Here is a 26,984-nt window from a genome sequence, read left to right as displayed (position 1 = left end):
AAAAATACCATTGGCCATACTGAGCCTAGCTACATTGCTAAAAGGAGTAAACAGGAGTGACGGCGCGTCTGACTGACTGGGAGGTCGCGCAAAGCTCGGAGAGGTACGGAGCAGCTCGTCTCAATTCAGATAAGAGCATATTTCATTATGGAAGTACGGTGGACTGTTCCTTTTAAGCTATGGTCACACTACAGCTCCCAATGCTTTGCAATGGGTTCTCGATGAAAATGAGGCATTTTGGCAGTGATGCATGGCAATGTACACATGATCTAAAAGTTGTGGTCACACAGCACCCGAGCACTTGACTGTCACGCCTTTGCACACTTGAATCTGGCTCAGCTCGAGCGGCTGCATGCGCTCACGGAGCGGCTGCATGCGCTCACGGAGCGGCTGCATGCGCTCACGGAGCGGCTGCATGCGCTCACGGAGCGGCTGCATGCGCTCACGGAGCGGCTGCATGCGCTCACGGAGCGGCTGCATGCGCTCACGGAGCGGCTGCATGCGCTCACGGAGCGGCTGCATGCGCTCACGGAGCGCATGGTGCATATTCTTGTGACCCAGTCGTTATGGGGGAAACTCCTGATTTGAACACAATCAGCAAATATGGACCGATATAGGCATTGTTTTCACAGAGGCTTTGCAAAGTATTATTACGGTCATGTTTGTTTCTAGCTATATTTTTATAATGCTGTTTAAATACTGTGCTTTATGATTCTGCTTTCATTTGTGTTTTTGTAAATATCACACCTGCTAATAAACACACTTCCTGCACTTGGATCCGTCTACTGCTGTCTATCTTGTAGTGTCCTGATCCCCAGATCTATAACCCAGCCACATATGAAAAGTTGGACTCCTCCTTGCTCTTCCAGGTTTTCATCTGTTTGTCCAAGTAGAACGATGTCTGCAGTACCAGGTAGTTTGAGATGTTTGGGAACTCAACGGATGGATAATTTTCCAACTCGTAGAAAAAAATCCTTCTTTGTTAACGTGTAAGGATTTATCCCATTGATTTTTTTTTTTTTTCCTTTTGAGTGTACTTCTTGGTTTTAATAACTTGCTTGTTTGCTGTACACAAACATGGCAATAAGTGCGTGTTAATCGACCAGATTCCACTTTTGGATCATTAATCCTTTTTGACTGAGAATGCCCTGGATGCATATTTTTGTGTTTGGCTTCTGGCACATCCATATAGTTTTAAATACAATACCTGCAATTAAAAACAACTTGTTTTTCTTGCAGTGGGCTCCCATCTGTAACAGGGAGTGATGTTGCATTCCATTAATACACTTGACAATAGATTATTAGATTCTAATAGAATAGATGAGCCAAAATTATTGGGGATCTTTTTTGATGGGCCCCGACTCATTACAAATATGAATAGGTGGGCTACGAAGCACAAAAGGCTGAGAACCCCTGGTATAAAGGATATTACCACAAGGGCTCAGGAACAATTTTGAAAACCATTATTGGTAAACAGTCACTACGTTTACATGCACATAGAGAGAATCGAATTTCTGCCGTTGCTCGACTGAAATCGAAGTTCAAAATGCCATGTATACACCTTAATTCGGCTGAAATTGAACCGAACTTGATTTCTCGGAATCGAGCTACACGACCTAGTTTATGCGATTTCTGCCGAGCTATTTTGCGCATGTATACCCTATCGAGCTAGTTGTCGAGCTACTTCCGGAAGTGACGAGTGACGAGACCACAAGCGGGAAACACAACAGCCTCGGTCGGCATGACAACGAATCATGACAACAGCATGAATCTTTTCTTTTTGTGGCATTGTTTGCACTGTTAAAATTTAGCTCACTTACTGTATCACCAAATACATCTGTACAGCTGTTGCATAGCTGTGAATTGTGTACAGAAGTCATTGTATTTGTGTGTATACATGTCCAACATCTGAAGAATGTCAATAAAAACAAAACAACTGAACTTTGTGTGTTTATTAAGACATAAGTTAAATTGTAAGCAAAAAAAAAATTTTTTTGTAAGCAAAAAATGGACTTTAGAAAAATATTATTGTGCAAAATAAGTTGTCTTACAAAACAGTGGTCTGCGCCGGACAGTTTGTAGCCATAGTCTGTTAGAGCAAGCCTAACAGCTTGAACACGGAACTACTACTGTTGCCAGATTGGGTGTTTTAAGTGCATTTTAGCGGATTTGAACATGTTTTGGGCTGGGATACGTCAGCAGTATCTGGCAACACTATAGCTCTTCATGACGACAACTGGAAGTGTACCAACACGATGGGGCGTGTAGCGCCACGTGTGGCTCGGGTGCACAATGCACCTTGCACAATAGCCCGATTTCACTTGTGCATGTAGGATTGGATTTCTCTGGCACCCCTGCTGGGACCCTTTGCTCGATTACCAACAGCAGCTCGATTTGGACGTGCATGTAAACGTAGTCAGTGTCACTTCATCTACAAATGCAAAGCGAAAGCTATTTATGAACAACATCCAGAAATGGGTCCAGCTTGGGTCCAGAGAATTTGGGACCATCTCAGGATGGACTGATGTAAAATGGAAAAGTGTGCTGTGGTCTGAAAAGTCCAGATTTCAAATTATTTTTGGAAATTATGGATGTTCTTCCATGCTAATGGTATGGGGGTGTTTTGGTGCCCATGGTATGGGTAACCTGCACATCTGTGAAGGTGCACAATGCTGAAAGGTGTGTGTGTGTGTGTGTGTGTGTGTGTGTGTGTGTGTGTGTGTGTGTGTGTACACAGGTTTTGGAGTAAAATGTGCTGCCATCCAAACGATGTTGGGGTGTCCCTGTTTATTCCAGCAAGACAATGCCAAGCCACATTCTGCACATGTTACAACAGCATGACTTTGTAGTAAGATTTGCAGGTGCTAAACTGGCCTGCCTTCCTCTGCGTTTTAAGTCTAGGCTCAAAACAGGGTTCCAGGGCAATGTGTTTTTGGTAAATTGGGATATAAGGATGTTGTAGCCCCTTCCACTCATTCATTCACTCAGGTTTGTTCATGGTGGAGTAACTGGCTGCCTTATGTCTCATGACACCCTCATGTCGGTTACCTTCTGGCTCCATCTTAGTTATGCTGTTGCAGGTGGTCTTGCTGGAGTTCCTGCTTGCACTTGGTGCCCAACATGCACTGTGCTTCACCATTACGTGACAGCAGGCATACAGTGGTGCTTGAAAGTTTGTGAACCCTTTAGAGTTTTCTATATTTCTGCATAAATATGACCTAAAACATCAGATTTTCACACAAGTCCTAAAAGTAGATAAAGAGAACCCAGTTAAACAAATGAGACAAATATTATACTTGGTAACTTATTTATTGAGGAAAATGATCCAATGTTACACTCTCAGGAGTGGCAAAAGTATGTGAACCTTTTGCTTTCAGTATCTGGTGTAATTGTATAGAAAATTCTAAAGGGTTCACAAACTTTCAAGCACCACTTTACTGTGTGTGTGTGTGTCAGTCAGGCTAGTTTAGTACATGCAGCTGCTGACTTGACAGTTGTCCAGAAGACAATCAATACCCTCTACAAGGAAGGAAAGCCATAGCAGGTCATTGCTGAGAAGGCTGGCTGGAAAAGTTGCACAAGCAACAGGGATGACCTCAGTCTTGAGAGGATTGTCAAGAAAACTTGACTCAAGAACTTGGGAGAGTTCCACAAGGAGTGGATTTGAGCCTGGTGTCAGTGCATTAAGAGCCACCATGCACAGATGCCTTCAGGAAAAGGGCTACAACTGTTGCATTCCTAATATCAAGCTACTCCTGAACCAGAGACAACGTCAGAAGCATCTTACCTGGGCTAAGGAGAGAAAGAACTGGACTGTTGCTCAGTAGTCCAAAGTCCTCTTTTCAGATGAAAGTACATTTTGCATTTCATTTGGAAATCAAGGTCGTAGAATCTGGAGGAGGAGTAGAGAGGCACAGAATCCAAAGTATTTGAAGTTGAGCGTTTTTCTGCAGTCTGTGATGATTTGGGGTCCTGTGTCATCTGCTGGTGTTGGTCCACTGTGTTTTAAGTCCAAAGTCAGCGCAGCTCCCGACAAGGAGATTTTGGAGCATTTACTGTTTCCATTTGCTGACTAGCTTTATGGAGATGCTGATTTTCCTTTTCCAGCAGGACTTGGCACCTGCCCACAGTGCCAAAGCTACTACCAAATGGTTTGCTAACCATGATATTGGGCTTAATTGATCAGCCAACTCACCTGACTTGAAGCCTAGAGAGAATTGATGGGGTATTGTCAAGAGGAAGATGAGAAACGCCTGATTCAAAAAAGCTGAGGCTGAACCAATGAGCTTAAGGCCAATATCCAAGCAACCTGGGCTTCAAGAACACCTCAGCAGTGCCACAGGCTGATTTGCCTCCATGCCATGCTGCATTGATTCAGTAATTTGTGGTAAAGGAGCCCCAACCAAGTATTGAATGTACAAATGAACATAGTTTTCAGAAGTTGGACATTTTCTGGATTGTAAATCCCTTTTTTGATAGATCTTAGGAAGTTTTCTAATAATTTGAGGTACTGGATTTCTGACTTTCATGAGCTAATTTCTTCAAAATTAAAACCAAAAAAGGCTTGAAATATTTCCCTTCACATGTAATGAATATGGAGCATATGAATGTTTACTTTTTTTTCCACAAGTTTCTAACTTTTTGAGATGCACGAGTAGAAGATTGCTCTGTACAGTCAGTTTTGCTATGATTGCTTTGGACTACAATTGCCATGATAACTTTAGGACTGCAGTTGTACTTTTTTTTTTTTTTTTTTTTTTTTTTTTTTTTTTGGGTCTGCACCCTTCAATGAACATTTGATAACCTCAACAAAATAGGCTTCATGTTTAAAATTACAATGAATTTTCCTTTGTACACAACTGCACTTTTGACCATTTAGGACATATAGAAGCAAGTTATTTATAATCACACTGTTATTACCCACATGAGGATTGGTTCCCTTTTGAGCCTAGTTCATCTCCAGGTTTCTTCCTTGTGTCGTTTCTGGAAGTTTTTCCTTGCCACTTTCACCTAAGGCTTGCTCATTAGGGATAAATGTATTAGTTCATATGTTTTAAAATCTCTATTTTACTGTTAAGCTGCTTTGTCACGATGTCTATTGTGAAAAGCAGTATACAAAAAAGTAGACTTGAGACTTTTCAGGTGGGTTGTGTTATATGCACAGGTGTTGGTGTGCGTGTGTCGGTGTTTGTCTGCATGCTGCTTTGGTTTGCTTGTTTGCTTGTTCGCGTTCTCTCTCCTTTTCTCTGTACCTTTCTGCCCGATTGGTGGACCAAGTGTCCGTTATTACCGCTGGGCCAGTCAGTCACCAGAATGTGCTGAAATGGAAAGAGCTCCATCTTTAAAGCAAACATGGCAGCGATGGCAAGCCTACCCTTTGACTCACTCACTCGCACACATGCATGCATGGACATGTTGATGCATAATTTGTCTTATGGCCCTTTTCCACTACCCTACTTCAGCTCGCTTCAGCTCACTTCAGCCCGACACGGCTCACGTTTCGACTACCTCAGAACAGCACGACTCAGCTCGCTTCAGCCCTGCTCAGCCCCCAAAACTCGCACGGTTTTGGAGTGGGGCTGAAGTGAGCCAAACCGAGCCGAGTGGGGCTAGGGGCGTGAGGAGACACTCCCCTGTGCACTGATTGGTGAGGAGGAGTGTCCTCACATGCCCACACACGCCCCGTGAGCACGCTGGGATCTGTAAACCCGGAAGAATTACGAATTACGAGAATTTCTGAAGCCTTATGCGCCTCGCCTCATCTATACGCTCTTGCCAGTATCTGTTGGCGTTGTCGGTGACAACAAGCCACAGCACCAAGACCAGCAACACTAACGACTCCATGTTTATTGTTTACTATCTGGGTCGTGAGACTACCGCTTAAAAGGTCACTGTCACTGTTTGCGCCGCCTAATGACATCACGTGATGTCCACCCACTTTCGCTAACTCCACCCAATGTGTCCACCCACTTCCAGCCAGCACGGTTCAGCGCGGTTGTAGTCGAAATGCAACTCCAACAGCCCCACTCAGCTCGACTCAGCCCGACTCAGCCCAACTCAGCACGGCACGGCTCAGCCCAACTCGGCCGCGTTGGTAGTGGAAAAGCGGCATAAGTTGCCTGCTTTTGTTTCCTCAGTGCTTGCATTATGTGCGGTGTCTACGTGTCTCTCTAGGGGACCATTTGCTACATTGGTTATCTTTCAACTGCCCACTTGTTAAAGGTATCTTCTGTGTCCTGAATTGTATGTATTATAAATGCTGTCAGTATACCCCAGTTCCAAAGCCTCTTTATTCCCTACAGACCCAGCTTTTCATCATCTATCTCCAGCTCATTTTACTAAGACCTGCACTATTCCTCTAGGCCAGAGCCCAAATGTAGCAGGGCTGTAACAGTCCATAGACCAGATAAGTGTAGCATTTAAGGATCTGTTTTACATGTTTGTCTTGCAGAGGTCACCTGATATTTTTTTTTTTTCTGTGCTTTTCAGGGTGTGATCGAGTAAGAACATCACACCAAGATGAGGCCAGAAAGCAAATTGCTGTTAAACATCATTGTATTGGGTCTTGGCTTTATGTTCTTGTTCACTGCCTTCCAGACCTGTGGAAACATTGAAGTATGAGACGCATCTTTTTAAAAAAGTGAAATTTTATTTTAGGCTCTCTTTCCAGTCATATGTCACAGGAATTTCAGTGTCAAAATGAGTTTTCACTATTTGCCATGCCATTCTTTTCTCCACGTTTTGAAATGTTATATTTTGCAGAGGCATAAAAAAGAAAATTATGCTTGGCTCAGAATTGTGTTTTGGTCTTTTTACAGCAAACTGTCATTAAGAGTTTTAATAGCACAGAATTCCATGGAAGTGGGTACACAAGGTATTATCTTTTTAGCAAATATTTTTTTGAGCTTGTTTGAGTGCATTTTACTATGTAGTAAGTCATGATGTGATTCTATATTGCTCTTGTATAAGTTGCATCCATTACTTGTATTGGAATCTTAAGGTTTATTTCCCAGTATTCAAGTCCTGTAAATTCACTGGCTATAATTCTGTGACCAATCACATTTATCACCAGAACACATGACGCTTTCTACTAATATTAACTTCATTCCTTTTTGGTAGCATGGCTATTATCTATGGCGTATTCTCTGCATCAAACCTAATTGCTCCCTCAGTGGTAGCTGTCATTGGACCTCAGTTGTCACTGTTTTTCAGTGGACTAATTTACAGGTGAGGTCAGCGAACACTTCCCCAAGTGGTGTGTGTGTGTGTGTGTGTGTATATATATATATATATATATATATATATATATATATATATATATATATATATATATATATATATATAAAATATGCACAGTACATATCTGTGTGTGTCCTTGAAAATGTTCTCATATCATTTTAGTGGATACATTGCTATGTTTATTCACCCTTTTACCTGGAGTTTCTACACTGCTTCAGTCTTGGTTGGAATTGCAGCAGCAGGTACTGTGTGATGCTTATTTAAGCACTTCTACAAAACTTTGGCATTCTTCTTTTTCTAATTGATGTAATTTACTTTTCACAGTGCTGTGGACCGCTCAGGGGAATCTCCTCACCATCAATTCCAGTGACTCCTCCATCGGCCGTAACAGTGGGATATTTTGGGCTTTGCTGCAGTTTAGGTGTGATTGGGTGGTTTTATTTATTTATATGTTTCTTGCTTTATTATTATTATTATTATTATTATTATTATTATTATTATTATTAATTGAGTGGAATGATTTGAAGTGTGTGTGTTTTGTTTCTTGCAGCTTGTTCTTTGGTAATCTTTACATTTATGTTGCCTGGCATGGGAAGGCTCACATATCAGGTGAGGGTCATGGTGTTTCCCAGTGTTCTCAGTATTGTATGTACAGTGGATGCAGTTGTGTGTAGTTGGAAATAATGCTCAAGTGTGTGATGGCTACTTCCCTATATGTCTCAGACAAAGACCGTCAGACAGTGTTCATTTCACTCACCGTCATCAGTCTGGTTGGAAACTTCCTCTTCTTTCTCATTCAGCGGACTGAGATTGAGGTTGTGCCTTCTGAGGGGTCTGAATCACTGTTGCCTGGAGAGGTTTGTGAAAGCGACTCAGTGGTGGTGTGAGTATGGAAATCACGAGACTCTCTGTATGGGCAGGAAATGCTTTCGATAGATAATGCTTAATATTTAAAGCAAAGACTAACCTCTTTCAATATTGTTTGTATTTTTATGCAGCACACCCCAGGGTCTAGGTGCTCAGGCTTTGGTGGCATTCAGTAAGTTTTCTCTGCTGCTGTGAAATACTGTATAAAACACATTTAAACTCTGCTAATTAGTTTTAAGTTCTACTAATGCATGTTGTGTGAACAGAGAAATCCATTCAGCTGGCCATGACTAAAGAAATGCTGCTGCTAAGCATATCCATTGCATACACAGGTAAACCCTATACTTGTACTTAACCACTTAATTAACTCTAAAATTACAGTAAAAATCCCAGAATTATGGACACCCATAAAAAGAATGGACAATAATACACTCTGAAGAATGATTTAAAATTTCTTTTGAACTTCTGAAACAAATGCAAATTACTAATCCATGAAGGTGTGTATAAGGGAGAGAGTGAGGTTGGGGTTGCCCCCCCTTCCCCAGAAAGTTGTTTTTAGTCTCTATGGACACTGATCTTGCCTTTGACTGCCCCCCACCCCTTTTCTTTCATCCTCTTTTGCTGATAAAGGACGTGTGCACCCGACACCCACTATTGAGGTTTTTCACCTGACGTCACAGGGTCACGTGACGCCCTGGTGTCCGCCATTTTGAAGGTCAAGCTAGCTAATGTCAACATCATAGCTGGTATGTTACTGTAGCAATGTTTACGTTCAGTCATTTGGATGACTGTTAAAACCTTTCAGTCTCAAGTTTTTCCTTTGCTGTATTTACTAGTTTACTGTAATTATGATCCGACAGCTATTTACACCGGATCCAGTGTAAATAGCTGCCGGAGCGCGCTCCGGCTTGCTCCCCCTCAAATTAAGCAGCACGCTCTGGCTTGCTCCCAGAGTGCTCCAGCCGAGGTTCCGGAGCGCGCTCCGGCTTGCTCCCGGAGTGCTCCGGCCGAGGTTCTGGAGCGCGCTCTGGCTTGCTCCCCCTCAAATTAAGCAGCGCGCTCCAGCTTGCTCCCGGAGCACGCTGCTTAATTTGAGGGGGAGCAAGCCGGAGCGCGCTCCGGCAGCTATTTACACTGGATCCGGTGTAAATAGCTGCCGGATCATAATTACAGTAAACTAGTAAATACAGTAAAGGAAAACCTTGAGACTGAAAGGTTTTAACAGTCATCCAAATGACTGAACGTAAGCATTGCTACAGTAACATACCAGCTATGATGTTGACATTAGCTAGTGCTAACAGCTAGTTGCTAGTACACTGCTACAACACAGACACCGACCCTAATAATACAGTTCTTGGTCATTGCCTGGTAACAGCAAATTTATAACGGGCCATGTCTCAACAGACTAAGAAGTTATTTCAATGACATTTTAATAACATTTTGTTTATCCTGAGGACCGAAAGTAAATGAAAATGTGAACAAACCTTAGCTGTAATAAGATGGCGACCACCGGCTCCAGGGACGACCCGCTGATGTAGGCATGTTACCCAGCCTGACACAAAATATTTGTAGGTATCCAAACTCTTATACGCTTTCAGATCAATACCTGTGTATGGCAATGGGTTTTTAACGACATAGGTATACAGATCATGTGGGCCGAAGTCAGGTAAAGACGAGGGCTTCGTGTACTTCCGTACGTCAGTGAACAATCCTGGTGGAAGCAGGTAAACGTCGTTCTCTAAGCCTGCTAACCTCAATTTTTGCAAATACTTCTCCCTCTGCTCGCCCTGTAAATGCCCTACGTCGCTGGACAGTGAAGGTGTTTTCTGCATCTCGCTCCTTTTTCTTTTATGTTTTTCGTTTGTCGCCTTCCTCGCATTCAAACTGATTCGAGCCGTGACGTCCAAAATGGCAGCCTCACATGACTTGGTCACGTGGGTGAAAAACCTCAATACATGTGTACGTTCATTGAGGGTTTGGGGATATTTTGCAGCTAATGACCCAAACACATCCAAATCAGCACAAAAAAAAAATTGTTGTGGGAATACAGAATGCAGTTCAAATGCACAAACCAAAGTGTGTGCGTGTTATTAAACCCCCCCCCCCCCCCCCCTCCCTTTTGCAGGGCTGGAATTGACTTTTTACAGTGGGGTTTATGGGACATGCATAGGAGCCATGAATCGCTTTGGTGATGATGCCAAAAGTCTCATTGGCCTCTCTGGAATTTTCACTGGTGTTGGTGAAATACTTGGTAAGATTGTGTGAGTTTTAATGAGGCTGTATGAGACATTATAATGATACCTTTTCTTTGATCAGGTGGGTCTATGTTTGGAATGCTGAACCAGTGCAACCGATATGGAAGGAACCCTGTGGTGCTTTTGGGATTGGTCACCCATTTTTTGGCCTTCTACCTAATATTCCTGAACATAGCCAGTGATGCTCCCTTAGCACCAGAGGAAGGCACACAGCTGCTTGGCTTCATCATGCCTGGGTAATGCAGGAAAACAGGAGTGACTTCTGAATTATAAAGCATAGTTTTGCCAAACAGTAGCACCAACATGTCCTAATTAGCAGTGCTAAGTGTCGTTCTTCATTCGGCATACTAGCTGTTGGTTGATTCACTTGTCTTGACTCGATATTTGATTCTCTGTTCATCATGTGTTTTACTGTGGGATCAGCAAGGAGTTGGCATTGTTCTGCAGTTTATTGCTTGGCCTGGGTGACAGCTGTTTCAACACACAACTGCTCAGCATCCTGGGCTTCAGATTTCGTGATGATAGCGCCCCAGCATTTGCTATTTTCAAGTTTGTACAGGTAAAACACAGCAGTTCATTGTCATGAAAGCCAGTATATTTTTAAAGAAAGTGTTCACAAAGGTATTTTTGTCCAAAGAAGTGCTATGAAGTAATGGGTATTGGGCATTTAACAGTAATTAGTTTCGCATTAGTTTTTTGATGTACCAAAGTTTTATGATGAAATTAAATAAGCAATATTATCACCTTCAGAATAATCATGCTATATGTGTGTGTATATTGGGGTTTGGGCTTGTATTTATTATTGGCAGGGGTCTAAAATTACCTTTATAACTACCTGGTAAATTATTGATTGTTACAATAGCACCCAAGCATACAGTGGTGCTTGAAAGTTTTGTGAACCCTTTAGAATTTTCTATATTTCTGCATAAATATGACCTAAAACATCAGATTTTCACACAAGTACTAAAAGTAGATGAAGAGAACCCAGTTAAACAAATGAGACAAAAATATTTTACTTGGTCATTTATTGAGGAAAATGATCGAATATTATATATCTGTGAGTGGCAAAAGTATGTGAACCTTTGCTTTCAGTATCGGGTGTGACCCCCTTGTGCAGCAATAACTGCAACTAAACATTTCTAGTAACTGTTGATCAGTCCTGCACACCGGCTTGGAGGAATTTTATCAATGATGGCAAGCCATCCTGGCCCAGATGCAGCAAAACAGGCTCAAACCATGATGATGCCACCACCATGTTTCACAGATGGGATAAGGTTCTTTTGCTGGAATGTAGTGTTTTTTCCTTTCTCCAAACATAATGCTTCTCATTTAAACCAAAAAGTTCTACTTTGGTCTCATCTGTCCACAAAACATTTTTCCAATAGCCTTCTGGCTTGTCCACGTGATGTTTAGCAAACTGCAGACGAGCAGCAATTTTCTTTTTGGAGAGCAGTGGCTTTCTCCTTGTAACCCTGCCATACACACCATTGTTGTTCAGTGTTTGCCTGATGGTGGACTCATGAACATTAGCCAATGTGAGAGACGCCTTCAGTTGCTTAGAAGTTAGGGCCTCTGCATGCTCTTGCGACAAGGCTTTCGCAGATAGCTTTTCACAGACAGTTGTAATTTATCGTTGAGCGGGGAGTAATAGGCGTGCGTGGTGTTATTCACCGCCACAACGCAAGGGGGGCGCGAAGTCGCGAAATCGCTAGGAGTAGTTGGTGGGTGTGGTTAGTGGAGTGTTTATCCTCCCGTTACTTATAATGACTAGAACTGGAGTCGTATAGATGTACGTACTTCCTCGATCAACCGCTCTTCGTGCTGCTCCATCTTCGCTCGTGTTTTTAAAAATGGCAGTAGTGAAAACAAAACAAACCGGGAAAGTAGGGAAGCGGAAGTGCGTGTACAGCGGATGTAGAGTGGACCAATCAGAGCCCTCTTGTCTGTGACGCTGTCTGCGAGGCTTCTGCGGTGGTCACAATTTTTGAGAGGTGCGTGCAGAGCATCTGCGAAGGGGGGGGGCTGCGAGGACTGCGTTGTCAGCATAAATTGGCCTTTACCCTGGGGTCCTTTGTGATCCTGCTGACTATTACACACCTTGCTCTTGGAGTGATCTTTGTTGGTCCACCACTCCCGGGGAGGGTAACAATGGTCTTGAATTTCCTCCATTTGTACACAATCTGTCTGACTGTGGAGTCTGGAGGCTGACTGTGGAGTCCAAACTCTTTTTAGAGATGTACAAATAAACTTGAAGATGGTTTTGTAAACTTTTCCAGCCTGATGAGCATCAACAACACGTTTTCTGAGGTCCTCAGAAATCTCCTTTGTTCGTGCCATGATGCACTTCCACAAACGTGTTGTGAAGATCAGACTTTGATAGATCCCTGTTCTTTAAATAAAACAGGGTGCCCACTTGCACTGGACTGTCATCCCATTGATTTGAAAACACCTGACTCTAATTTCACCTTCAAATTAACTGCTAATCCTAGAGGTTAAATACTTTTGCCACTCACAGATATGTAATATTAGATCATTTTCTTCAATAAATAAATGACCAAGTATAATTTTTCTCATTTGTTTAACTAGGTTCTCTTTATCTACTTTTAGCAGTGTTTTCCCCAGAAAAAAATTAAAGCCCTAAATTCTGGCATGATAATACACAGACAATTGTGTGCCAATGGTGTGAAAGCAAGCACCAAAGGTGCGAAGCGAAACTAGGGGGCTCCGGGGGCATGGTCCCCCGGAAAATTTTTTGAAAATAGATGCTCTCAGGTGCATTTTCAGGGTCTCTGAGAGGTTTTAGATACATGATTTATAGGATAGATTTTTACCAGTGTTTCAGTGATTTCTGACCTAAATAGTATTAATGTATGCACATTTTGAAATTTCACCTTAAAGTTCAATATGCAAGTTAAACTGTTTTGTTTTCGATTACTGAGGTATATGATGGATTGAAAATCTACAGGGATCCCTTAATTACCTATGATGAAGTAGTGTTGTAACAAAAATGTGCATGAAAATATTAACAGTGGTTTGCTCCATCTTGTGCAATCCAATGAAGAGAATCGATCATGACCTCCTGTTGATCACAAAGGGATCTGAACCTAAGAACTGCCACCTTAAAATAAGCTACTGTATTACTATAACTCTAATGATTTAGAATGTTTCAGATGCAATTACCATAATATATGTATAAGAGTCAAAATTTGCTAATGGGTAATAATATGTAACAAATCATGTCAAAATTCATATTCTTTTATTGAAAAATTAAACTACATCATATTAAACTTTTATTATTTTATTAAACTTATTAATTGAAAAGATAGTAATCACACTGGATTTTCAAAAAAATCATCTGCGAAGTTATCAAATCTACGCTTATGCATGTTATTTTTTGACGGAAAAAAAATAAGTATTTTTAGTTTTTTTTTCTCCTTATTTTACAAAACTCCATGCATATAAGAATGAAATAATCAGGTTTTTACAATACTTAATGGAAAATATCAAAGATCTTTCCAGAAAATGAGAATATAATTATTCAAGAAACAGGTGAAAAGATTCACGACCAAGAGCCAAGGTGATAACTTTTCTGTTATCACTTATGAACCGACATAACACAAGAATTCATTGTGAAGAAATGCTCATAACATAACAGTAGTAACTTACTATTAACATTAAGGATTGGAAACAGGACTCTGTGGAACAATACAATATTAAACACGTGGGTTAGTATACTTATGCATGTTACTTTTGACGGACATAAATTACCAAAGATGAATTCATTGAAATGTACTCTAATTGCACTATAAGATCTGACTAGGGAAAGGGGAATATGAATATTTAAGTAACAGGAGAAATCTAAGACTAAAATTATATAGTAAAATTCATATTAAATTTTTGTTTACATCCATTATGAAGTATTTCAGCCAGTTCCCCGATCGCTATGGTTCATTTTTAGTGAGTGAAGAACAAATCTATACTTGCGTGCGTTACGTATTATGCACGTTAGCTTTCCTGACAGACTGCAAACACACGCTGCTCAGGCGGCCATTTTCTCCATCTTCTCGGAAAGCGATGATGTCATCAAAACTTGTGGTAGTGTGGATTTCCTGGAGGTTTGTGTATCATGCGGTGCTATGCCGGTCGGAGATGTACGATACAGTCTTGTGTACGTTATTTTCTGACAGACAGCGATCCTTTGATTTTACCATCGATGTATTTTGAAAACAGGCAGATTCCAAGGCGAGAATTAATTATAAATCAATTGGTGCTTTTATATTAAAGTGATTTGATTACATATATTGTTCTATATTAATGTTTTTAGTTGGAATATTCTTATTCACAAGTTGATGTTGACTTCTGACGGACACAGTAACGTGCATAAGGGTCTTTTTTTTTAAAATGATTTTTTCGTGTTTAGAAAATGTGCAGGCCCATTGTATGTGGTTTTTTTAAACACTTCAGTAAACCTGTTTTATGGAGTGTAGTTGATTTAATTCCGACAATAAGTTGTATAGCAATCAAACCTTGTCGAAGTTGGTTAGTCAGAACTGTTACGGTCGGGTGTCTAAAATTCACCAACTTCAAAAAATTAATTCATGATTTTATTGGGAAAATATAGCTTGTGAGGGCGGCACGGTGGTGTAGTGGTTAGCGCTGTCGCCTCACAGCAAGAAGGTCCTGGGTTCGAGCCCCGGGGCCGGCGAGGGCCTTTCTGTGTGGAGTTTGCATGTTCTCCCCGTGTCCGCGTGGGTTTCCTCCGGGTGCTCCGGTTTCCCCCACAGTCCAAAGACATGCAGGTTAGGTTGACTGGTGACTCTAAATTGACCGTAGGTGTGAATGTGAGTGTGAATGGTTGTCTGTGTCTATGTGTCAGCCCTGTGATGACCTGGCGACTTGTCCAGGGTGTACCCCGCCTTTCGCCCGTAGTCAGCTGGGATAGGCTCCAGCTTGCCTGCGACCCTGTAGAAGGATAAAGCGGCTAGAGATAATGAGATGAGATGAGAAATATAGCTTGTGATATCTGAAGTTGTCAACATTATTTCTTAGAGCAATATTTTATTTAAACCAAAAAATATCCAATTTATGTTTAAAATAGTGGATGGAGATGATTTTTTTTTTATACGTCTCTCACCATTATTACCCATTAGCAAATTTTGACTCATAACTAAGATGCACTGAAAAGAAAAGTAAGGCAACTGCATATTATAAAGTTTAAATTTTGGCACTTTTTATTAAATGGACTAGATTAAGATTAAAACATGTATTTAAAGGAAAAAAGAACTTAATTTCTACAGTTTAAGTTTGCAGAAAGACTATGTACTTTTAAACACATTTCATGAAGGGAATTTGTTTATAAGTGTCAAATGTAGCATAATTGCGAATAATAATGATAAGCATATTTGGCAGTGTGAGGTCACTGTGAGCCTTTAACAAAAGAATAATCCGGAGCCTTCTTTTGTTAAATGGATCCCAGTGACATCACACTGCCAAAACTGCTTATGATTATTATTTGAAATTATGCTGTATTTGACACATTTGGACAACTTCACTTCGTGAGTGTGTTTATAAGCACATAATCTTTCGGCAAACCCAAACTAATGGATTAAGTTTTCTACTCCTTTAAAGCAGATTAATTCTCCTTGGCTTTTGCTTGGCCCAATGTTGGGCAACCCTCTCATAGTCCATCTCGCTGTCATCCATGCTGATGTGGATTAATTTGTCCAGCGAGTCATCTTCTAGCTTATTAAAATCCGTCGGCTTTGTCCGTCTGGTGGGGGACAACATCAGCAGCCAATGAGATTGCTTATAATGAATCGGAAACTTCTGGGATGTCTGATGTTTTCTTTCAATGTTTTTATTGGATGGTTTGAACACGTGATCTTGACATAGCCAACAGATTAGTTTGTTTACATCATACCACGCGGTCATATTACTTTGACAGAATCAACACAAACATTGGGAAAAAAAGACCGCTTGTTTAACACAAATATCAATCAGTATGTAAATGGATCTGTTGTTTGCTCTCCTATATATCTAGTTACTTGTGGGTAGGAAATTTAACGTATCGGTATAAATCTAAGAGTATCGGATTTTAACTAAAGCGACTAAGCGTATCGGCAGGCAGAGCAAGCGTATCGGGCCCGATACGCTAAAACGCTTTGGGGAAAACCATGTTTTAGGACTTGTATGAAAATCTGATGTTTCAGGTCACATTTATGCAGAAATATAGAAAATTCTAAAGGGTTCACAAGCTTTCAAGCACCACTGTAACTACGTCATCACTTGTTTACCGCAGTGCATTGTGGGAGATAGCCGGGGTCATTAGTTGCGCGATATGACGGATGTAAGATTAATTTGATGTGAGAGCGATGTAGAGGAGTGATTTTTGCTGTGCTCTGTCATGGAAGACAATGAAATTGGTGATTTAAAGAGCTGGATAACATGTTGAGGGTTTACAGCAGGAAAATCGGAATCCAAATCAAGCTTGGTGAGAAAAATGGGAGTCCAGGCTGAGTCTACTTCACTGTACAACATCAAATCTCAGTGTCTTATTTCTGAGGATGTATATTTCTCAATAAAGCTAAACTTTATCGAGAAAACAAATGTATCTGAATATCGGGAATTGTATGGAGCCTCTCTGAAATTGGCTGTAATGTCTGTAGTGTTCATGGCGACGTTACATTGATAGGCCTACTGCCAGGTCCTATGACCAGGTATAGCAAAACTTTTTTTTTTTTTTTTTAATATTATATAGGCTTAATCAACGAAAATGTGTGAACAACATCAATAATTTGTATGCTAAATTCCTAATTTTGAAACATTTTGCTACATCTCGTCAAATCTTAAGAAATGAACTATTTTGTAAGTCTAATCTGGATTTATTTTGAACATGGATTGAACTTAATTTTTAGTGTTTTACAGGGTGAAGGACTTAATCCACTGTTTAAGTCGATACGTATGTGGCCCAGATGGTGATGCATTAATAAATGCTGCTAGTGAGGTACACTGAATATTATACATACTCGAATGATAACCCTTCGTGGTTTGGGAGTTTTATCGGTCCGACAGGCTCATTTGGCTGCTGAGTGCTTTAGAATATTGCTAGTTTCAGATGATGAATAGTGTTGTGTTAATCTTCTGTAACCAAAGGCCATTCTGCAGACCATGGAAATATTGCTGGGTCATAGTTTAAATATGTCTTTTTCCCACCAGAGAAATGTAAGCTACAAAGACTTGTCCATTTCGATTCAGTAGCTGATTTGAGCTTTTTTGTTTTGGAGACGGAGTAAGCCACACAGCAATTCGCTTTGGGCACGGTTAAAACCGATTAGACAGAACAATGCAGTGTTTAATAAGGGTGAAAGTAAACAATACAGTGGAGCTGACCCCAGGTATCGCCCATAATGCATTGCGGTAAACAAGCAATGACTTGGTTATGGTTTAGGGTCATTTGACTCCCCAAACTGCCACTGACCAGACCTTTCTTTTTCTCCCCCCTTTGGTTGGTGGACTGTACTCAGTCTATCATCATCAATGAAGTGTTTAAAAATCCTAGCAGCACTCGTATGTTGTATTCAAAATATCCACTCACAATATCCACTCACTATATCAATTCACTATATAGTGAATTGGCCATTTTGTAGTGCTGTTTGAATTTTCAACTATAAATTTCATTCATTCTGTAGTGCTCTACGAAATCATGAGGTACACCAAAACATAATGTATAGAAGCTGTACTCTACGTTGGTTGACACAGACTGTCATACATTGTGGTCAGTCACGAGTTGTCAAGTTTTTAATAATTGTTTTTATTTCAATGTTGTGAAGAGAGATGAGTTGTACTTATCCAAAAATGTTAGTGTTGGATATTCACACCATATTCTGGTGTGTCATCCCCCCCCCCCCCCCCCCCCCCCCCCCCCAAAAAAAAAAAAAATCAAAAAATTAATTGCACCATGAAGATTACATAACAGATTAGCAAACATACCAGGGAGGATAAAACGCATTCAATTTTAAGAGGCCCTATGATTGATTGACAGCCCGTCCAAATACCCTGCCTCTCACCCAACATCAGCTGGGATTTGCTCAAGCTGCCTCGTGACCCACAGTCAATAAGCAGTACAGAAAATTAAATGAATGAATAATTGACTTAAATTATTCAATCTTAACCATGACGCTAAATACAGTACCAGCCAAAAGTTTGGACACACCTACTCATTCATACAAACCCCTTTCTGGAGAAGTTGGGATAATTTCAAAAATGCATGTAAAAACAAAAATGTGATTAATTCATGTGAAGCTTTATTTAACTGACAAATGACACAGAAATGATTTTTAATAGTGGGCGTATATTGGGATTTTAGAGAGATGCATGTTGCCATCAAGGTGACAGCTCTTCCTTGGAAGTCCATGCTTATTTCAGCAGGACAATGCCAGGCCTCATTCTGCATGTGTGAAAACAGCGTGGCTTCATAGATATGGAGTGCGTGGGTTTGACTCGCCTGCTGCCAGTCCAGGTCTGTCTCCTATTTGAGGATGTCTGGCACAACATGAAGAGGAGAATTGGACAACCGAGACCGTGGGCTGTTGAGCAGCTGAAGTCTCGTATCAAGCAAGAATGGACAAAAATTTCAATTGCAAAACTACAACAATTAGTATCCTCAGTTCCCATCTGATTAAAAGTAAAGGTGATGTAACACAATGGTAATAATGCCTCTGTCCCAATATTTTTTTTTGTGTGTGTGTGTGTGTGTGTGTGTGTGTGTGTGTGTGTGTGTGTGTGTGTTTTGCAGGCATCAAATCCTAATTTAATTTTATTTACAAAATACAATTAAGTTAGTCAGAAAAATTATTGAAAGACTTTAACGGACAAAAGGAAAGGTTAATGTGAAATTAACAAATCACAGGTTTTTGTTTTATTGCATTTTGGAAAATATTCTAGCTTTTTTTTTTCTTGGAAATGGGGTTTGTAGGTTTTTCTGTATTTTGACTATTTTCTACATTGTAGAACAATAATGAAGACATCAAAACTATGAAATAACATGGAATTAGGTGGTTAAAAAAAGCGTTTAGAAAACAAGATGTTTCATTTTAGATAGCATTATCTTAACCAGGTAGTCACTTGGAATACTTTTTCAATTAACAGATGTGCCTTGTCAAAAGTTAATTAGTGCAATTTCTTGCCATTTTAAGGTATTAGACCATCAGATAATAAATGGTGAATAATAATACAGTAAATGGCCCTACTTGGCAACTGTAATAATCCATATGTCAAGAACCACTCAACTAGGTAAAGAGAAATGAGTCCATCATTATTTCTCTTGATTTAATAAAAAATGAAAAAACATTGAATTAGGTGTTTCCAAACTGTTGATTGGTACTGTACATATTTTATCAGATTGTGTAATGAGTTTCTAAATTCATTATGTTCTGGCATTTGTTTATGCAACAGAGAAAATAATTATGAATATTTGGTGCATGATTATGTAGAGGCATAATAACATCCCTCTAGTGTCTGAAATGCATCAACAGCTATCTGTCCTTATGCCCTAGTGCAGGGGTGTCAAACCTGATCCATAAAGGGCCGTGTGGCTGCAGGTTTTCATTCCAGCCATGCAGCAGCACCCTGATTTGGCTTATTCAATCAACTGACACACCCACCCTTTAATCAAGGGTGGGTGTGGCTGCAAGTATTTGACTGTGTGAAGACAGTTCAGTTGATTGAATGAGCCAAGTCAGGTGTGCTGCTGCATGGCTGGAATGAAAACCTGCAGCCACATGGCCCTTTATGGATCAGGTTTGACACCCCTGCCCTAGTGAGTCTTCAAAATAATGCCAACAGTATGTAGTGAGTGGACAAGTGGACATTCCAAATGCAGTCCTAGAGAATGACTGACTCCAGTTATGCTTAGAAAAAGATTATCTGTATTTTCTGAATGTTTGCATACAAAGGTGTTCTAACAAAGTACCTGTCTAGTAAATTGGCCAGTATGTGTTTAAAAACACCAGCAGCCCTGCTGCACTTAATACATTTGTGCCAGCACCACACACATTACCATGTTAATGTTGCTATTATGTAGAGAATAGCCCACCACTCAAATCAAATCTTGTAAGTAATGCCTCTATGATGGTCCCCTTCCACTGATGGATCAGGTGGAACAGGGCTGGCAAATTACACATAGCAACAGAGGTGGGGTTTACATTAGACCGTATCAGCGGATCATCAGATTAACGTTTTTAAAACGATTAGTGTGCACACAGCAACGCCAATACACGATTCGCGTGCACACAGCAACGCCAATACACGGATACGCTCGGCTCCGCAGGCATCCTGCGCTCCAAATCATGAAAACATGATTCTGCCTAACTGAATTTGAAAAGGGGGGAGGGACTCAAATTATGAGATTAAAAAGTCACAAATTTATGGGGGTGAGAATCTTGGAAAAATAGTTTGGGGTCAAGGAACCAGATTGCTTCACTTTGCAAGGTTTGATCAATGAGATCACACCACAGCTGAGCCGAGAGTTTTAGGAAATGCAGTCTTTCCTATTTGATCATGCAGTATAAGAGAATATACTGCATTAAGAGATTCTCAACTGCATTTCCCAGAATGCATTACAGCTGGGAAGCCAGGAAGCGTGTTTTTTTTTTTTGTTTTTTTTGTTTTTTTTGCGCTTCCGGGATGCAACTGGAGATGAATATATAAACTGCACAGATTTATCTATCGGTGTCCTTTTGTCCTTAGCGGTCTATAAATTTTGAATTATTGTGCAAGTTCAGTTTCTCGTTACTTTCAGTGCATGGATTTTTCTCGTCTGTTACTTTAAAACAGCTGAGCTGATGGTTATAGGAAGTGCAGTCTTTCCTCCCTCATCATGCAATATAAAAGAATAAAGTGCTGAGATTTCATCCTAGGTTTCCCAGATTGCACTATGGCCAAGAAGCATGAGGGGTTCTCTAACACCCCCCCCCCCCCCCCCCCCCAAAAAAAAAAAAATTTAATTTGTGACTTTCTAATCTTGGAATTTCTGACGCTTTAGTCTCAGATTTTCTCGTATTCATCATTATCATATTTAATGATTTTAAGGAGTCAAGATTACAGCATTTTTTAAGTGATGTTATGTGTTGTGAACAGACTGTTGCCTAGTTTTGTCACTTCACCGAAAAGACATTGTTTGGTATTAAACTGTTGGTCCAAAGTGAATTAACGTTACATGCATCAGATTGTTAACTTTAAATATTGACTATCCATTGGGAACTTCATAACCCTTCACAATAAGGTCCATAAATATTTGGTCATGGTATAGGAGTTGAATTAAATTATCAGATTTTATTTATATATAATTCATTCTGTCCACATTCACTGGATGAGGAATTGCACGCTCTGATTGGCTACTCAACTCCTCCCCCCCCCCCCCCCCAAAAAAAAAAAAAAAACTTCACACACTTCAGCCCAGTTAGTGGCGGTAAAAAGAAGAAAAAAATGGTGGCCCATGTTACTGAACCAACTGAAGACAAAATAAACTCTTGGAAAGCAAAACCCCAAAAATAAAAATAAAAAAGCAACAAAATATGGAATGAAGGTATTTGATGTTAAGAATATATTTTTATTAATTTTTTTTGGGGGGGGGGTCAAGAATTATTGTAGCATTTTTCACGAATTGCTACTGTCAGTTTGCTGGTCCATTGTACATTCTAAATGGAAATTATTTTGTTGGACATTTTGTATAAAGTTTATATTTATTGAATTTGCAAAAAATAAAAATGCTCTTTCTCGAAATCCAGTGACTGTAGATAGAATAAAACCCTTATTCCACTCAATTTCAGCATATATGGCTTATAGACCCTTTTCAGTCACGTGACCTTCGTAAACGCGACCGCCATTTTGGACATGTAGTGGACTTCGGCTCGAATCAGTTTGAATGCGAGGAAGGCGACAAACGAAAAACATAAAAGAAAAAGGAGCGAGATGCAGAAAACACCTTCACTGTCCAGCGACGTAGGGCATTTACAGGGCGAGCAGAGGGAGAGGTATTTGCAAAAATTGAGGTTAGCAGGCTTAGAGAACGACGTTTACCTGCTTCCACCAGGATTGTTCACTGACGTACGGAAGTACACGAAGCCCTCGTCTTTACCTGACTTCGGCCCACATGATCTGTATACCTATGTCGTTAAAAACCCATCGCCATACACGCCAACGTCCGAGGTTCCGGAGCGCGCTCCGGCTTGCTCCAGGAGTGCTCCGGCTGAGGTTCCGGAGCGCGCTCCGGCTTGCTCCGGAGCAAGCCGGAGCGCGCTGCTTAATTTGAGGGCGACCTCGGCCGGAGCACTCCGGGAGCAAGCCGGCGCGCGCTGCTTAATTTGAGGGGAACCTCGGCCGGAGCACTCCGGGAGCAAGCCGGCGCGCGCGCTGCTTAATTTGAGGGAGAGCAAGCCGGAGTGCGCTCCGGAACCTCGGATGTTGGCTCTGGCAGCTATTTATACTGGATCCGGTGTAAATAGCTGCCGGATCATAATTACAGTAAACTAGTAAATACAGTAAAGGGAAAAACTTGAGACTGAAAGGTTTTAACAGTCATCCAAATGACTGAACGTAAACATTTCTACAGTAACATACCAGCTACTTGTTGATATTAGCTAGTCAACAATAGCTACTACAGAAGAACAAAGAGGTTACAATGGGTTATTTTAGCCTATTTGGTTACACACTCGCCGCCACAGAATGTTAACAGCAATGTAATGCCTTTTCTGGCTAATTTTATTCGTCTTACCTCCAACAAAGTGGTCACTACACAAGTGTTGGTATGCCGAGGGCTGCCAATCTGTTAATGGCCGCTATCCATCTTCTCCGTCGGGATCCGATAAAATGATAACCCTTGCCTTGTTTGTTGATGGTTACTACATCCAGGTGCACAACAATATAGTGGCATGATGGAAGTCTTGCTGAAAGTAAAAACTTTCTTTGCTGCCATTCCTCAATGTTGGCTGTGGTAAACTACTGGTAGTACACGTCCAAAATGGCGGCCGCGTTTGTCGTGACGTCACGTGAAAAGGGTCCATAGCTGACTTGGTGCAATATGCCTCATCGTCTGTCAGTGCATATACGACTCACTTTCATGGCAAATTTTTTTTTTTTAAATAATAAATATACACACACCAGTGTTTTACTGGGAAATGCATCACTCATATTTTTCATACAAACTACATCCAGGACATTGAGTAACATGTTTTCCATATCCTTACTGATGAATTGTTTTGATTAACTTGCATAGTTTGTGGATGTCTCTAATAATAAAAAAAAAATTACACGTTGAACTCATTTTTCATGTGAACATCATCCTGGAGCTGAGTAACATTTTCCGTTATCTTCACTCGTGAGGATATTGTTGACCTCACTTCCAGTGCTTTCTCACTAAGGGCCTTTGCATGCTCTTGCGACAAGGCTTTCGCAGATAGCTTTTCGCAGACAGTTGTAATTTATCGTTGAGCGGGGAGTAATAGGCATGCGTGATGTTATTCACTGCCACAACGCAAGGGGGCGCGAAATCGCTAGGAGTAGTTGGTGGGTGTGGTTAGTGTTTATCCTCCCGTTACTTATAATGACTAGAACTGGAGTCGTATAGATGTACGTACTTCCTCACTTCCTCGATCAACCGCTCCTTCGTGCTTCTTCATCTTCGCTCGTGTTTTTTAAAAATGGCGGTCGTGAAAACAAAACAAACCGGGAAAGTAGGGAAGCGGAAGTGCGTGTACAGCAGATGTAGAGTGGACCAATCAGAGCCCTCTTGTCTGCGACGCTGTCTGCGAGGCTTCTGCGGTGGTCACAATTTTTGGGAGGTGCGCGCAGAGCGTCTGCGAAGGTGGGGGGGGGCTACGCAGACGCTATCTGCGACGCCATCTGCGAGGACTGGGTTGTCAGCATAAATTGGCCTTAACTTGACACAAGTGGCCAAAATGGTGAACTGGTTCAAAATTAAAATTCTTTTGATTAACTTGTGTATTTTTTGTGGGGGTCAATGTAGTAAAAAGAATATTACATGGTGGCATAAAGATATGAAGTTTAGCTTGTATTGAAAAATATTTCATTGGTTTGCTCACTCGTGAAATAAATTTCATATCTTCGTCCCACCATGTAATATCCTAAAATAACTAACTTTTTTTTTTTGTCTAAATATTTATAGACCTGACTCTATAATGCATGGGTCTTCTGTGTTATCTGCACAGTGTGCCTGATTCCACTTGTTTAATCGGTTAATCTTGGTCTGCAGTCAGCCATCAAGTGTACTTCCTATTTGGGTGGAATGAAAGCCTGTAGCCACACTGGCCCTTTGTGGATAAGAGTGAAGACCCTGTTTCGGGGGGGGGGGGGAGTATAATGCAATAGAATTACAAATATGCAATAATTTAGTGTTTTATATTGAAAATGGTTAAGCAGTTACTGTAATATGAAAATGTGAAAAGGCCTAATATGTGAGTAAGCTTGACTGTTTAACAGAATATTTTTTTTTTTATTGGGATGGTAAATCATGTTCTATTGCCATCCTCTCTGCAGTCCATCGCTGCAGCTCTGGCGTTCTTTTACAGTAATTATCTCCAGCTACACTGGCAACTGCTCATTATGGTACTCTTGGGCTTCACTGGCACCCTCTCTTTCTTCATGGCTGAATGGATGGTGGTCAGCTGCAGACGAAACTCTGATTATGACAGCATCTAACACCTGGAGTCAGAGAGAATGTGGCAACAGAAGACTTGTTTTTGTGCCCTACTTCAACTTTTTCCTGCAGCTTGCTAGATCATCAGCAGTGGTGTGGAAGGAGTAGTTCTGCAGAATTTTTATTCCTTTTTTTTTCCCCCCTCACTGATCTTTAAAAATATCTTGAACAGATTCTTTAAGCTCCTGTAGTACAGTTATTGTATTGTTTCTTCTGGGCTTGGATGCACATAGTCTTTTTTTCAATATACAAATCCATTCAAGTCATTGCTGGCTTTTGTGATCATTTTAATTTTCTAAAGGGAGGGTTGAGTTGGTTCAGTGCACTACTCAAAACTGTAATACTAGAAAAGTTGAAAGATCTATGATTTTAAATTCATGTAACATCAGGCATAATTCCAGGCATATCAGCAGAACAACCTACAACAATATTATAACTGTCTCAACACAAGCAAATTTCAGTATAACAATTCCCCATTCTTATAAAGGGAGAACATTTCTAAAGGATTATTATTATTACAAAGGGTATTATTATTTATTATTATTACAACCCCAATTCCAAAAAAGTTGGGACACTAAAAAAAACAATGTGAAGATTTGAAAGACATGGAAAACCTACATTTCATTGAAAATGGTATAAAGACAATATATCGAATGTTGAAACTGACATGTTGTTGTTTCTTGAAAAATATATGCTCGTTTTGAATTTGATGTCAGCAACATATTTCAAAAAAGTTGGGACAGGGCAACAAAAGACTGACAAAATTGTGTAATGCTAAAAAAAAAAAACCTAATTTGGTTAACTGGCAACAGGTCAGTAACATGATTGGGTATAAAAAGTGCATCTCAGAGAGACTCGGTCTCTCAGAAGTAAAGATGGGGAGGGGGTCACCACTCTTTGAAAGACTGCATGGGCAAACAGTGCAACAATTTAAGAATAACGTTCCTCAATGTAAAATTGCAAAGAATTTGGGGATCACATAATCTATGGTACATAATATCATTGAAAGGTTGAGAGAATCTGGAGAAATCTCTGTATGCAAGAAACAAGGCTGAAAACTGACATTGGATGACTGTGATCTTCAGGCCCTCAGGTGACACTGTATTAAAAGCAGACGTGTCTGTAGTGGAAATCACTGTATGGGCTCAGGAACACTTCAGAAAACCATCGTCTGTGAAAACAGTTTATTACTGCATCCACAAATGCAAGTTAAAACCATATATACACAATATCCAGAAACACTGCCACCTTCTCTGGGCCCAAGCTCTTTTATGATGGACTGAGGCGAAGTGGAAAATTGTCCCAAGGTCTGACGAATCAAAATTAGAAATTATTTTTAGAAATCCTAGACATCATGTCCTCCAGGCTAAAGAGGAGAGGGACCATCTGGCTTGTTATCAGTGCACAGTTCAAAAGCCAGCATCTGTGATAGTATGAAGGTGCATTAGTGCACATGACATGGGTAGCTTGTACATCTGGGAAGGTTTCATTAATGCTGAATGATATATACATGTTTCAAAGCAATATGCTGCCATTCAGACAAAATCTTTTTCGGGGAAGGCCTTCCTTCTTTCAGCAAGATGATGCCAAACCCTTTTCTGCACACATTAAAACTGCATGGCTCCGTAGTAAAAGAGTCCAGGTGCTAAACTGGCCTGCCTGCAGTCCAGATCTGTCTCCCATTTAAAACATTTGGCACAATATGAAGTGCAAAATACAACAAAGGAGACCCCAAACTTGAGCAACTGAAACTGTATATCAGGCAAGAATGGGACATTTGCCTTTCAAAACTACAGCAGTTGGTCTCCTCAGTTCCCAAATGTTTAGAGTGGTGTTAAAAGTAGAGATAATGCAACACAGTGGTAAACATGCCCCTGTCCCAATTTTTTTTTTAATGTGTTGCTGGTATT

General features: G+C 40.6%; 1 protein-coding gene across 4 annotated transcripts in view; it reads left to right on the top strand.

Moving 5' to 3' along the window:
• mfsd11 (major facilitator superfamily domain containing 11) overlaps positions 1–25,340 on the top strand; it is a 54,393-nt gene extending 29,053 nt beyond the window's left edge. For 2 of the 4 annotated variants that reach the window (XM_060901439.1, XM_060901440.1), the window contains exons 2-15: positions 2,738–2,848; positions 6,490–6,615; positions 6,819–6,874; positions 7,120–7,227; positions 7,402–7,481; positions 7,564–7,660; positions 7,790–7,848; positions 7,963–8,122; positions 8,238–8,278; positions 8,373–8,438; positions 10,232–10,357; positions 10,423–10,597; positions 10,785–10,920; positions 24,915–25,340. In XM_060901439.1, the coding sequence (XP_060757422.1) occupies positions 6,520–6,615; positions 6,819–6,874; positions 7,120–7,227; positions 7,402–7,481; positions 7,564–7,660; positions 7,790–7,848; positions 7,963–8,122; positions 8,238–8,278; positions 8,373–8,438; positions 10,232–10,357; positions 10,423–10,597; positions 10,785–10,920; positions 24,915–25,076 (1,362 nt within the window). In that variant the 5' untranslated portion in view covers positions 2,738–2,848; positions 6,490–6,519 and the 3' untranslated portion in view covers positions 25,077–25,340. The remainder of the gene's footprint in view (positions 1–2,737; positions 2,849–6,489; positions 6,616–6,818; positions 6,875–7,119; positions 7,228–7,401; positions 7,482–7,563; positions 7,661–7,789; positions 7,849–7,962; positions 8,123–8,237; positions 8,279–8,372; positions 8,439–10,231; positions 10,358–10,422; positions 10,598–10,784; positions 10,921–24,914) is intronic. The other 2 variants (XM_060901437.1, XM_060901438.1) reach the window with 1 other exon arrangement.
• Positions 25,341–26,984: the final 1,644 nt, after the last annotated feature.

This window comes from Neoarius graeffei, chromosome 20 (genome assembly GCF_027579695.1).
Source record: "Neoarius graeffei isolate fNeoGra1 chromosome 20, fNeoGra1.pri, whole genome shotgun sequence".
Taxonomy (NCBI): Eukaryota; Metazoa; Chordata; class Actinopteri; order Siluriformes; family Ariidae; genus Neoarius; species Neoarius graeffei.
This window is presented reverse-complemented; position numbering and strand designations above follow the sequence as displayed.